Source organism: Oncorhynchus clarkii, chromosome 2 (genome assembly GCF_045791955.1).
Source record: "Oncorhynchus clarkii lewisi isolate Uvic-CL-2024 chromosome 2, UVic_Ocla_1.0, whole genome shotgun sequence".
In the NCBI taxonomy this organism is placed as follows: Eukaryota; Metazoa; Chordata; class Actinopteri; order Salmoniformes; family Salmonidae; genus Oncorhynchus; species Oncorhynchus clarkii.
Window position 1 is genome coordinate 51369830 of NC_092148.1, and position 13928 is coordinate 51383757.

At 43.6% G+C, this 13928-nt stretch overlaps 1 protein-coding gene across 1 annotated transcript in view; it reads right to left on the reverse strand.

The window, feature by feature from the left end:
- Positions 1-5531, reverse strand: part of LOC139369548 (cadherin EGF LAG seven-pass G-type receptor 1-like) — an 83453-nt gene extending 77922 nt beyond the window's left edge. The window contains exon 1 of the mRNA XM_071108797.1: positions 1953-5531. Coding sequence (XP_070964898.1) covers positions 1953-5472 — 3520 coding nt within the window. The 5' untranslated portion in view covers positions 5473-5531. The remainder of the gene's footprint in view (positions 1-1952) is intronic.
- Positions 5532-13928: the final 8397 nt, after the last annotated feature.

A 13928-nucleotide genomic window follows, 5' to 3' on the forward strand; every position in this document is an offset into this window, starting at 1 on the left:
TTACCGCCAGTAGCATTAAAGGCGAGGGAAGACGGCGAGCATCTGGCCTCCCTTGACAAAAAAGTATAAAAAAATTCCAATCAGCTTTGACCTAAACTGAGAGAGCTCAACTGTGAATGGTCCTGGCTCATGAAAAGCTTGGATTTGGCATCACTCCTATCAAATCCCATTGAGAGCATAAGTAATTGACAGAAAAACTGAAATTGTTGCATCTTGTTGTGCTGTTGTCCTCTAGTGGTTAGCCATCTAGCTAAAATGGGCCCTTTCCTAAATTAGCCATGGATGGAGATAGGGATTTGGACTTGTGGTTTTACTTAATTCTCCGTACTGGCCAAATACTATAATGACGATTCTGATCCAACCATTAATTCATACATTATTGTGCCCCTGGCCTGAGAGGATGGAAGTTCAATATGTAGCCAGATGTAGAAGGCTAATGTTAACTAGCTAACGTTGCCCATGAATGGAAGTTTGGCTATCAAGTAAGAATTTTATCCAGGTAGCCTAGGACAACAAAAAATAAAAGCGTGTATTATATGATAGAGTGATAGACCATTTCGTCAACATGAAAGAGAGGAGGATGTCATTGCCGTTTCTCTACAAGTAGAGTGAATCAACATGTTTTTCTTCTTGCACAAACGCACACACACACACACACACACACACACACACACACACACACACACACACACACACACACACACACACACACACACACACACACACACACACACACACACACACACACACAGAAATCAGAACCACGGACAGCCACATCATATTTAGCTTGTGTTGATATGACTAAATAGTTGTTGGTATCTTTGCGTTGTTACTGTATTAGACCAAGCAGAGGTGATTTGATGAATTTAAAATGTGGAAGTTGAAATGGGGCTGGAATAGTGGAGGCAGCTCCTGTTTACTTTGCGACTGGTGGTAACTCGGCCTTTAGGCCTATACTGTATATAAAAGGTCGCAAGGCATATGAATTAACAGGTTAAAGAGCAAACAACAAATTATCACAACACATAGGCTTGGCTTCCCCAGTGATTTTACACATGCACTGCTACTGGTAACAAGTGCCTCAACTTTGAAAGAGTCCCATCTTAGTTCTTCAGATTGCAAATGTACCAATACAACACGCTCAAGTAATAAATAGCATGGGGCTCTCTGGGAAAACAACAAACAAGTTGCCAAAATTGACAATAAATTAACGAATGAATAACAAAAACTAGTGTCAACTGCTTCAGGAAAACCATTTCTCTAGAAGAGACGCAAACAATAACATGGTAACTACTGTCACAAGATATGAAATAGCATGAGATCAAAGAGCACAGTGCCTGAGGATGGTCTTTGGACAACTTCATGCAATGCCGTTGTATTTCTGCTACAAGCACAGCACAGAGCACTGATGGTGAAAACCTCAAGTCAAGCCATATGGTTAAAAGTTGAACGAGAAGACAGACAGAATCCAGCTAAGCCTGGTCTCATCTCGAGTATGCTGCCGTGACTCCTTTTTTTGGACAGAGGGGTTACAAAGAGTAGGGGTGCAAATCACACCAATGGGAACAAAGGGGGGTAGTTGTCATGGCAACAATGCTGTTGGATAACATTTTGTGGATCTTTTAGTAGACAGCCAGCCAGTAATGGGCAATGTGGTGATTTAGGCTCAAACACCAGTCTTACCGTAATAAACATGCAACAGAATCCCTTTTCTAAGCAGAGGCAAGTACCAGCAATAAAACTGATTTACAACTAGCACAATTAGTAGAGGTCTCATTGCAAGACAACAGCAACCACATCAAACGCATAGAAGAATGGAGAGAGAGGAGGTGGAAAGGACAAAATAAATATAAAGTACAAAATAAAGGACAAAATAAATATACAAATATCTGCCATGCATATGGAGGTGCATATAAAAGGCTATTGCATTCAAATTAACACAGTTTCATTACCTGTGACTGATATCTTCATGGTGGCCTCAAGGGGCCGGTTGTTGTCCAGGTCTCTGCTCAGCCTCAAGTCCCCTGTGTCCTGGTTCAGGATGAGTAGACTCAGCTCGTTGCCTTCCACAAAACTGTAGTGGAGTTTATCTGACACATCTGGGTCCTGGGCTGGAACCTTCCCGATCACCCCAGCCGGAAAGCTGTTGGAACTGTTGGTGATGTAGTTGTTGAAGATGATCTCAAAGTCACGTAGGACAGGGGAATTGTCATTGACATCCAGCAGGCGGATGTGCACGATGGCGCGGCTGACTAACGGTGCAGAGGTTGCCTGGACGACAATTGTGTACTCCATCTTCGACTCGTAGTCTAAATCAGTAAGGGCGATAAGATCCCCATTGAAGATGTCTAATTGGAAGACCTCTGGGACGTTTCCTTCCACTATTTGGAACAGGATCTGCGCGTTTGTTCCCTCGTCGGGATCTGTAGCGGTGATGCGGGCTACGACAGAACCCACAGGACTGTTCTCCACTACACAGACGTACAGTTCGTCCTTTTCAAACACAGGAGCATTGTCGTTGATGTCCAGGATGGACACATGGACGTCCACGGCTGCCTTAAGAGGCGGAACCCCCTTATCCACAGCAAAGGCCTTCAGGTTGTACACAGGCACATTCTCCCTGTCCAGTTTCCTGGCTGTTCTAATGATGCCAGAGTACGGCTCAATGATGAAGTCTCCCTCTCCATCATCCCCACCCTGAAAGGTGTAACTAAGCCTCCCATTAGACCCGGAGTCCCTGTCAGAGGCAGAAATCTGGAGGACGCTGGTGTACACAGCTGCGTCCTCAAACACGGTCCCCTGGTATATGTCCCTGAGGAACTGTGGCGCATTATCGTTAGCATCCAGAATGATGATCTCCACATATGTGGTGTCAGATTTCTGAGGGATGCCGTTGTCGCAGGCAATGATAGCCAGCGTGTAGGAGGCCTGATCCTCATAGTCGATTTCTATCTGCGTGGTTATGCCACCTGTGTCAGGGTTGATCTTGAACTGTGGCACGTTATCCTCCATGACGTAGCTGATGCGGGCGTTCTCTCCAGTGTCCTCATCTGTGGCACTGATTACCACCACGGTGGAGCCCACCGGTTGGTCCTCGCTGATCATCACCTGGTAGTTGGCACTCTGGAACACGGGCCGGTGGGTGTTGGCATCGGTGACGTTGATAAAGACCTGCGCTGTGTCATAGCGTGTGCCATCTGAGGCGGTCACCGTCAGGACAAACTGACGCTCCTGTTTGTAGTCCAGCAGCAGTGCCAGGGTAATAACTCCCCCAGCAGTCTGACTGGTGATGGCGAACCTGTTCCGCGTATTGCCGCTGGAGATCTGGTATGTTACCACACTGTTGGCGTCCCGATCTATGGCAGAGAGTGCTAGTACACTGGTACCCACCACAGCATCCTCATTAATTTTAAGGCTATACAATCTCTGAGTGAAAGTGGGGACATTGTCATTCACGTCAAGCACCGTCACACTGACACTGGCCGTGGAAGACATGGCAGGAACCCCATGATCCACTGCTTCTACGCCAAAAGTGTAAAAGTCAGTGGTCTCCCTGTCCAGCTCTACACTGACTGTAATCCACCCTGTGCTGTTGTTAATGGTGAAGGGGAAGCCTGGAGCCATGTCTGTTAGTCTGTACTCCAAATGAGAGTTGTCACCGGAGTCTGCATCAATAGCCTGAATATGAATCACAGAATAACCAATAGCCACATTTTCCAATACTGTGGCTTGAAAGGGTGTGCTAACAAACATAGGGGCGTTATCGTTGACATCCACAACTTGCACTACAACTATCCCTGTGCCATTAATCAGAGGTGGTCTTCCCCCATCCTGTGCCTTTATTCTCAGATTGTATTCCCTGATGATCTCATAATCTAGAGGGTTGATTATTTCAATGTCACCTGTAGGGGAATGAATGTAGAACTGGCCCTTCACGTTGCCACTGACGATGCTGTAGTGGACTTTTGCATTGTTGCCCTCGTCTTTGTCTGTGGCCTTCACCTGGGCCACTTTGGTGTTCACTGCCACGTTCTCAAGCACCTGGACTACATACCTTTTCTCACTGAACTGGGGGTAGTTATCGTTCTCATCCTCCACAGAGATATACACTGTAGCCGTGGCACTGCGGGGGCCTGGGTCTTTACCCTGGTCATTGGCCTCCACTATCAGCAGATACTGGGTCAAGGTTTCTCTGTCAGGCCGAACCCTAATCTTGACTAATCCATTTCTAGGGTCGATTTCAAAACCAGCATTATCTTCTTCCTCATTCACAATCTTATAGATCATATTGGCATTTGATGGGGCATCCCCATCTGTGGCCCTTATAGTCAACACTTCAAAGCCTACCTCGACATTCTCCCTAATGCTGACCCTGTACTCTGTCTGCTCAAACACAGGCCCATGATCATTAGTGTCACTAATAGTGACGGTGAGGTAAGCAGTGGCCGACCTTTTAGGGATGCCATTGTCTGTAGCAATAACTTTGAATACATGTGTATCCTTGACCTCCCTGTCCAAAGGCTGCAAAGTTGTGATGCTGCCGGTCTGCAAGTTGATTTGGAAATAATTATTGGATCTGCTATCGAACAGCGCTTCCATATCATATTCAACCTCACCAGCATCTCCATTGTCGGTATCCAGTGCTTTGAGCGTAATTACGCGAGTTCCCGCGGGTTCGTTCTCCGGGACAGACACCTGATAGTTGGGCAGTTGAAACTGGGGAGCGGTATTCACATTTCTCTTTTTACGTTTGGTCAATGAATCCAGTCTCCCCAAATCCCTGTCTGTAAACATGGCATGACTACGTAGATAATTAAATCGCAATTTTACACGGACAGTGGTGTAATTCCATAGATTTTGCACCTTGCAGAGTAAATCCAACTCGTTCCGCTCATTGTATTGCAGACAGTTTGGAGAAAAACTCCCGTTATCAAACACGGCTTTCCAGTTCCCTCCCGTACACGATGAACGATAAGAGTGAGGTTGTCGAGTAAATAGTGGTAAATGTTCATAAATGTTCAAAAGCAAAATACTGGTAGAGACGCATGGCGAAGTCGACACTTTTGAGAGAACGTTCATGTAAATCTCGGGCTTACCTTCGGCGCTCTTACTCCTATATTTAATTAAACAATTTTGCCCATGCACAAAAGTATTGAAGTTAATTAAAATAAAGTTTTCCGAGGTAATGGATTGGATCTGAATGTAAAGCGGCGCTGGGTTCTTCGGCAACTTCGCACAATTCACTTTTCCTGAGAAATATACAATTCCATGTTGTCTTTCAATATTGAAAATGTGTCTCACGTATTTAGGAGTTAAAGTCCTGTCTATTTGATAGATCCAACCCCGTCCAAGAGAGACATTTCCGAGCACTACTCCAGGCTGAAAATGATCAGAAACGTGTACATCAAAAAATGCAAACACTGGAATGTGTGATAGAAAACATGTCCATAGCCAAATAATTTGTAATTCCATGGTTTAAAACGCATGGCATCCAACAAATCGGTCAAAAACACCTATAAAGTCCACTGAAGTTTTTCCCGGGTGCTCGCTGTCCTGTCCCGTTCCATGATTAGTTAAAATGTTGCGGAGTGCAGTAAAGCGTGCACATGAAATAGTTCCAAGTGGTCTCGCTCTTTCACTGCCCTTCCTCAGATAGCAACCCTTCTCCCCGGGGATTGTTTGTCAGGCAAATGCAGATTCCCAAAATCTCAGCAGCTGACCACAATGTACCATGAAGTGATTCTCCCAAAAATCTCTAAAAACCTCTTATTTGCGCAAGTCTATTGTTTTTGGGGCGACTCAGACTTAGGTTTGCCAATTACATGAACATTTAAAGCCTGTCCTCATTGTATCAAAATCCCCACAAAATCCTCAGAAAATTTCAACTTCATTAAATGCTGTCACCTAGTGGACAAACTTAACTATAGGAAGTATCTAGAATCATGTGGCCTAAGTATCCATCCACTCCAAACGATCTAACTTTAGACATTATCATTTGATATAACTTTATACATTTGATCATTCTTGGTGCAGACAAGTAGATAGATCACACGTATTTACCATCAGATGCTCTACCAAATACACAAGGGTACTTTAATATATCTCACATTTGACAGAGCACATTAATTAACATTTTCAATAAACTTATACCAAGTATTTGCTAAAATGTACAAGTGTATGATACCTTATTATGAGAGCACGAGAAAATCTCTGACTGTGTGTGTATGTCTGTTGGCAGGAGATGCTCTTCAGTTGAGGTCAAACTTCTGGGTGGCGAGACAATAGTGGACTATACCTTCTCTGATAGCAGTGAGCAGACAGGTCAACTCTCTGGCCGTTTTACCAGACCAGTAGTACATTTACAAGGCTCGGCATTACAATAACTTAAATTAAGAACGTTTATTTCAACATTTTAAATAATCACAAAGAGCAGCAAGATGGCAACAAACAAAAAGTAAAAGGTACAGTGCCATTCTATTATATAAATCAGATTGGTTTCTTGCATAGTATTTATATGAACTGTCTGGATGTAAATCACTATCTCCTTTTCTAAAATCCTTGATCATCAACAACGAGTTGTACCCGTATACATGACACTAGTGTGTGGTATAGGCACAAGAGAGAGCAGGAAGGCTAGTTGAATCAATGTACATGTACAGAAAATATTCAAATGTAGCCCTACAATGATATTTTTGAAAATTATAAATTGGTCAGGAGTGCATCCTTTAAGGCATTTATCTTCTTGTCTTCCAGACTCCATTTGATCAGGGGACAGCTCAGGTCAATCAACTGTAAGCAGAAAAAAATATACATAAAATGACCTGTAATCAGTGTGTTCATTTCGATCCTGACAACATATCCACTGAACAGTATTGAATTCACATACCAGTTGATGTAATCCATTTGCATTCATATATTCCATTTTCAAACCTGTATGTAACAATCTAAAAAGTATCATATTAATTCATGCTTTCCTTCAATCTCTGGTCCAACTCATCCCAAACCATCTCAATTGGGTTGGGGTCGGGTGATTGTGGAGGCCAGGTCATCTGATGCAGCACTCCATCACTCTCCTTCTTGGTCGAATAGCCCTTACACAGCCTGGAGGTGTGTTGGGTCATTATCCTGTTGAAAAACAAATGATAGTCCCACTAAGCCCAAACTGGATTGGATGGCGTATCGCTGCAGAATGCTCTGGTAGCCATGCTGGTTAAGTGTGAGTTGAATGCGGAGATCATCCGTTCACCTACTCTGCATCTCACAAAGACACAGCGGTTGGAACCAAAAATCTCAAATTTGGACTCATCAGACCAAAGGACAGATTTCCACCTGTCTGATGTCCATTGCTCATCTTCTTGGCCCAAGCACGTCTCTTAGTCGTATTGGTGTCCTTTAGTAGTGTTTTTTTTTGCAGCAATTTGACCATGAAGACCTGATTTATGCAGTCTCTTCTGAACAGTTAATGTTCAGATGCGTCTGTTACTCTGTGAAGCATTTATTTGGGCTGCAATTTCTGAGGCTGGTAACTCGAATGAACTTATCCTCTGCAGCAGAGATAACTCTGGGTACTCCTTTCCTGTGGCGGTCCTCATGAGAGCCAGTTTCATCATAACGCTCAATGGATTTTGTGACTGCACTTGAAGAAACTTTCAAAGTTCTTGAAATTTTCCGAATTGACTGACCTGTCGTATGTAATCTTCGAGACGCAGCATGGTATCGAAGAAGATGCCACAACGCTGACTCATCAAGTTCCTGTCTCCACCACAAGGTCGTGAACCTCGAGTTCTGCCATCTGTAATACATAAGAAACAATATGATTGAGTTGAACATCTTCATTCAGACCCTTTGTTCAGAACCTGGAACACACAGATTGCTATTTAAATAAGGCAATGACTTACGGAGCAGACAACGACTCCAGTTGTCACAATACAGGATTTTGTTATGTTGCCCTTTACACTCCTACCTAGAAATTTCTGCAAATGTTTTGTTGTCTGTAATTGTTTTTGTCTTATGTTGCACTTACCTCATATTTTCCAGGAACATTCTTATCATGTTACTGATTGTATCCAGAGTATTTTCAGATTTCGTTAATATTTCTGCTTCTGCTATTGTTGTGTCATAACCTTTGGTCTAATCATTTTCCCATAATCTCCAAACCGTTACCTTTCAATTGCTGCCATGGTTGTGCCTATGCATTTCATATTTCTTCTGTAAGAAACATAAACATTTAGCCCTATCCATATAGGCCAATTCCCAGGAGGGTAAAAGGTTAATATACCACAACCATGACTACCCATGTGTTTTGGAATTGAAGTATGGAGAGGGTTGAGGTACCCCAGCAAGTCTAGACCCTCTGACCCGATGCCTTGGCAAGAGCATTTTGACTCATACACTCTGATCTGCTTGTACGCACCATCAAAGACCTGTTGAAAATATTACATGCATACATGCATATCTCATGAGACCTCATGACAAGAAGGCTCAAGGTCACTGGCCACAGATAAAATGACTTCAAATCACGTTATACCTACAGTAGCTCTGATTGGACTGTCAATACCATACTTTCAAAATCTTAGCTAGCAGTTATCATTATGAATCAAGTCGACAATCTACTTGCAAATCCTGTTTAATCCTTGTCAAATGAAGAGAAATAATGAAGAGAAATTATAGATAAAACGTATCAGTGCTCATTGGCCATTGGACCTAAACATTACACAATAAGTTGGAAATTGCAAATTCAAGTGGTTTGGAAGGAATCAGTGGCTAACTGCAAGCATTACAAAGCAATCACTAGCCTGCTATTCACTGGAGTGGGTGTGCGGTCCCAATTCTAGGTTTAAGGGTCTCTTTTCCAAGCTTAAAATAATTAACATTGACCGTGCTGTCAATCCAGCATGATTTCTGCCGCGCTCAAAATACATTTTGAATGGTCATCCAACTCGGAATTGTAAGTCAGGAACTCAGGGAACCTCTAGAACTACGACCTGAAAATCACTGACGTTTGTTTCCGAGTTTCCAGTTGTCTTGAAAGCACCACAAATCCAGTGAATGCCAGACTTTGATGACAAAGTTTGATGACCAAATTTGCCCATGAAGGAACACTGCGCCACCTTCTTGTTGTAATGTATTGCTTAGTGTTGTGTTGTGTAGTGGCTTTGATGGCATGCCACTGTGTATTAGTCAGTATGTCAGTGTAACGGTATTGATCTGTCAGTTTCCCAAGCTAATTCCCTACTTTTCAGTTGTTCATTTGTTAGGCTATTAGTTAAAGGTGCCACACAATATTGATTATTGTATTATCATGGATCTAGTTCAGTCTTATCAATCACTTAAACATATTTCATAATCTCTTACCTAGCTTGATGACTGTGGGCCTTTTTGCTTACTTTTCGTTGTTTTAAATAGAGATAGCTAGAAGGGCCATGGGTCATATTAGATTGTGTAGAAATGCAGCAAATGTGCTTTAGATGCCACCCAAAAAATGGGAGGACCCCCAGACCACTGCCAAGTTATGTCAAACAAAATATTGTAAAATATACTGTGTCCTTAAAATGTACAGTGGGGCAAAAAAATATTTAGTCAGCCACCAATTGTGCATGTTCTCCCACTTAAAAAGATGAGAGAGGCCTGTAATTTTCATCATAGGTACACTTCAACTATGACAGACAAAATGAGAATTTTTTTCTCCAGAAAATCACATTGTAGGATTTTTAATGAATTTATTTGCAAATTATGGTGGAAAATAAGTATTTGGTCAATAACAAAAGTTTATCTCAATCTCAATCTCAATACTTTGTTATATACCCTTTGTTGGTTTTTCTGTAAGTCTTCACAAGGTTTTCACACACTATTGCTGGTATTTTGGCCCATTTTGTCCCATGCAGATCTCCTCTAGAGCAGTGATGTTTTGGGGCTGTTGCTGGGCAACACGGACTTTCAACAACCTCCAAAGATTTTCTATGGGGTTGAGATCTGGAGACTGGCTAGGCCACTCCAGGACCTTGAAATGCTTCTTACGAAGCCACTCTTTCGTTGTGTGTTTGGGATCATTGTCATGCTGAAAGACCCAGCCACGTTTCATCTTCAATGCCCTTGCTGATGGAAGGAGGTTTTCACTCAAAATCTCACGATACATGGCCCCATTCATTCTTTCCTTTACATGGATCAGTCGTCCTGGTCCCTTTGCAGAAAAACAGCCCCAAAGCATGATGTTTCCACCCCCATGCTTCACAGTAGGTATGGTGTTCTTTGGCTGCAACTCAGCATTATTTGTCTTCCAAACACGACGAGTTGAGTTTTTACCAAAAAGTTATATTTTGGTTTCATCTGACCATATGACATTCTCCCAATCTTCTTCTGGATCATCCAAATGCTCTCTAGCAAACGTCAGACAGCCCTGGACATGTACTGGCTTAAGCAGGGGGACACGTCTGGCACTGCAGGATTTGAATCCCTGGCGGCGTAGTGTGTTACTGCGGGTAGGCTTTGTTACTTTGGTCCCAGCTCTCTGCAGGTCATTCAGTAGGTCCCCCCGTGTGGTTCTGAAATTTTTGCTCACCGTTCTTGTGATCATTTTGACCCCACGGGGTGAGATCTTGGAAGATTATCAGTGGTCTTGTGTGTCTTCCATTTCCACTTCCATTTCCTAATAATTGCTCCCACAGTTGATTTCTTCAAATCAAGCTGCTTACCTATTGCAGATTCAGTCTTTCCAGCCTGGTGCAGGTCTACAATTTTGTTTCTGGTGTCCTTTGACAGCTCTTTGGTCTTTGCCATAGTGGAGTTTGGAGTGTGACTGTTTGAGGTTGTGGACAGGTGTCTTTTATACTGATAACAAGTTCAAAGAGGTGCCATTAATACAGGTAATGAGTGGAGAACAGAGGAGCCTCTTAAAGAAGAATTTACAGGTCTGTGAGAGGCAGAAATCTTGCTTGTTTGTAGGTGACCAAATACTTATTTTCCACCATAATTTGCAAATAAATTCATTAAAAATCCTACAATGTGATTTTCTAGATTTTTTTCTAATTTTGTCTGTCATAGTTGAAGTGTACCTATGATGAAAATTACAGGCCTCTCTCATCTTTTTAAGTGGGAGAACTTGCACAATTGGTGGCTGACTAAATACTTTTTTGCCCCACTGTATATATTATGCATACGCTGAAAGTATAAGCCTAAGTGTTGTTGTCCATTAGTCTCCAAGGGGAGGGATGGTAGGGTTAGGGGAAAATAATAAAGGAAAATGTATATTTTTAAAATCTATATATATTTACAAAAGAATACAGTGCCTTCAGAAAGTATTCAGACCCCTTGACTTTTTCCACATTTTGTTACGTTACAACCTTATTCTAAAATTGATTAAATAATAAAATGTCTTCATCAATCTACACACAATGCCCAATAATAACAAAGCGAAAATAGGTTTTTAGAAATGTTTGCAAATTTTGAAAAAATGAAAAACTGAAATATCTTATTTACATAAGTATTCGGACCTTTTGCTATGAGACTCAAAATGGAGCTCACGTGCATCCTGTTTTCATTGATCATCCTTGAAATATTTCTACAACTTGATTGGAGTCCACTTGTGGCAAATTAAATTGATTGGACATGATTTGGAAAGGCACACACCTGTCTATATAAGGTCCCACAGTTGACAGTCCATGTCAGATCAAAAACCAAGCCATGAGGTCGAAGGAATTGTCTGTAGAGCTCCGAGACAGGATTGTGTCCAGGCACAGATCTGAGGAAGTGTACAAAAACACGTACCTAGCATTGAAGGTCCCCAAGAACACAGTGGCATCCATCATTGTTTGGAACCACCAAGTTTGGAACCACCATGACCCGCCCGGCAAAACTGAGCAATCGGGAGAGAAGGACCTTGGTCAGGGAGGTGACCAAGAACCCAATGATCACTCTGACAGAGCTCTAGAGTTCCTCTGTGGAAATGGGAGAACCTTCCAGAAGGACCACCATCTCTGCAGCACTCTACCAATCAGGCCTTTATGGTAGAGTGACCAGTCGGAAGACACCCCTCATTTAAAAGGCACATGTGACAGCCTGTTTGGAGTTTGCCAAAAGGCACCTAAAGGACTCTAACACCATGAGAAACAAGATTATCTGGTCTGATTGTAAGGGGTGTGTAACTGGTGGCAGGGAAGTCAAACGCAGGAAAGCAGGACTTGGTGAATAGCCGGAGCAGTTTAATATATAAAACTAACGGCATACAAAACAACAAACACATGGGTACAAAACCCATAGCGCACCAGTAGCACGAGTACTTACAATAAACAATTCCCGACAAGGACATGGGGAAACAGAGGGAACATATACAACATGTAATTAGGGAATTGAAACCAGGTGAGTGTGAAAACAAGACAAAACAAATAAAACATGAAAAATGGATCGGCGATGGCTAGAAGACCGGTGACATCGACAGCCGAACACCACCCGAACAAGGAGAGGAACCGACTTCGGCAGAAGTCGTGACACTGATGAAACCAAGATTGAACTCTTTGGCCTGAATGCCAAGCGTCACGCCTGGAGGAAACCTGACAGGGACTGGGAGACCAGTCAGGATTGAGGGAAAGATGAATGGGGCAAAGTACAGAGAGATCCTTGATGAAAACCTGCTCCAGAGTGCCCAGGACCTCAGACTGGGGCAAAGGTTCACCTTCCAACAGGAGAACGACCCTAAATACACAGCCAAGACAACGCAGGAGTGGCTTCAAGACAAGTCTCTAAATGTCCTTGAGTGGCCCAGCCAGAGCTCAGACTTGAACCCGATCGAACATCTCTGGAGAGACCTGAAAACAGCTCTGCAGAGATGCTCCCCATCCAACCTGACAGAGCTTGAATGGGTCTGCAGAGAAGAATGGAAGAATCTCCCCAAATACAGGTGTGCTGTCAGACCCAAGAAGACTTGAGACTGTAATCGCGACCTTTAAGTCTCTACTGAAGACTCATCTCTTCAGTGGGTCATATGATTGAGTGTAGTCTGGCCCAGGAGTGGGAGGGTGAACGGAAAGGCTCTGGAGCAACGAACCGCCCTTGCTGTCTCTGCCTGGCCGGTTCCCCTCTTTCCACTGGGATTCTCTGCCTCTAACCCTATTACAGGGGCTGAGTCACTGGCTTACTGGGGCTCTCTCATGCCGTCCCTGGAGGGGGTGCGTCACCTGAGTGGGTTGAGTCACTGATGTGGTCATCCTGTATGGGTTGCCCCCCCCCCCCTGGGTTGTGTCGTGGCGGAGGTCTTTGTGGGCTATACTCAGCCTTGTCTCAGGATAGTAAGTTGGTGGTTGAAGATATCCCTCTAGTGGTGTGGGGGCTGTGCTTTGGCAAAGTGGGTGGGGTTATATCCTTCCTGTTTGGCCCTGTCCGGGGGTGTCCTCGGAGTGGGCCACAGTGTCTCCTGACCCCTCCTGTCTCAGCCTCCAGTATTTATGCTGCAGTAGTAGTTTATGTGTTGGGGGGCTAGGGTCAGTTTGTTATATCTGGAGTACTTCTCCTGTCCTATTCGGTGTCCTGTGTGTATCTAGGTGTGCGTTCTCTAATTCTCTCCTTCTCTCTTTCTCTCTCTCGGAGGACCTGAGCCCTAGGACCATGCCCCAGGACTACCTGACATGATGACTCCTTGCTGTCCCCAGTCCACCTGGCTGTGCTGCTGCTCCAGTTTCAACTGTTCTGCCTTAATATTATTTGACCATGCTGGTCATTTATGAACATTTGAACATCTTGGCCATGTTCTGTTATAATCTCCACCCGGCACAGCCAGAAGAGGACTGGCCACCCCACATAGCCTGGTTCCTCTCTAGGTTTCTTCCTAGGTTTTGGCCTTTCTAGGGAGTTTTTCCTAGCCACCGTGCTTCTACACCTGCATTGCTTGCTGTTTGGGGTTTAGGCTGGGTTTCTGTACAGCACTTTGAGATATCAGC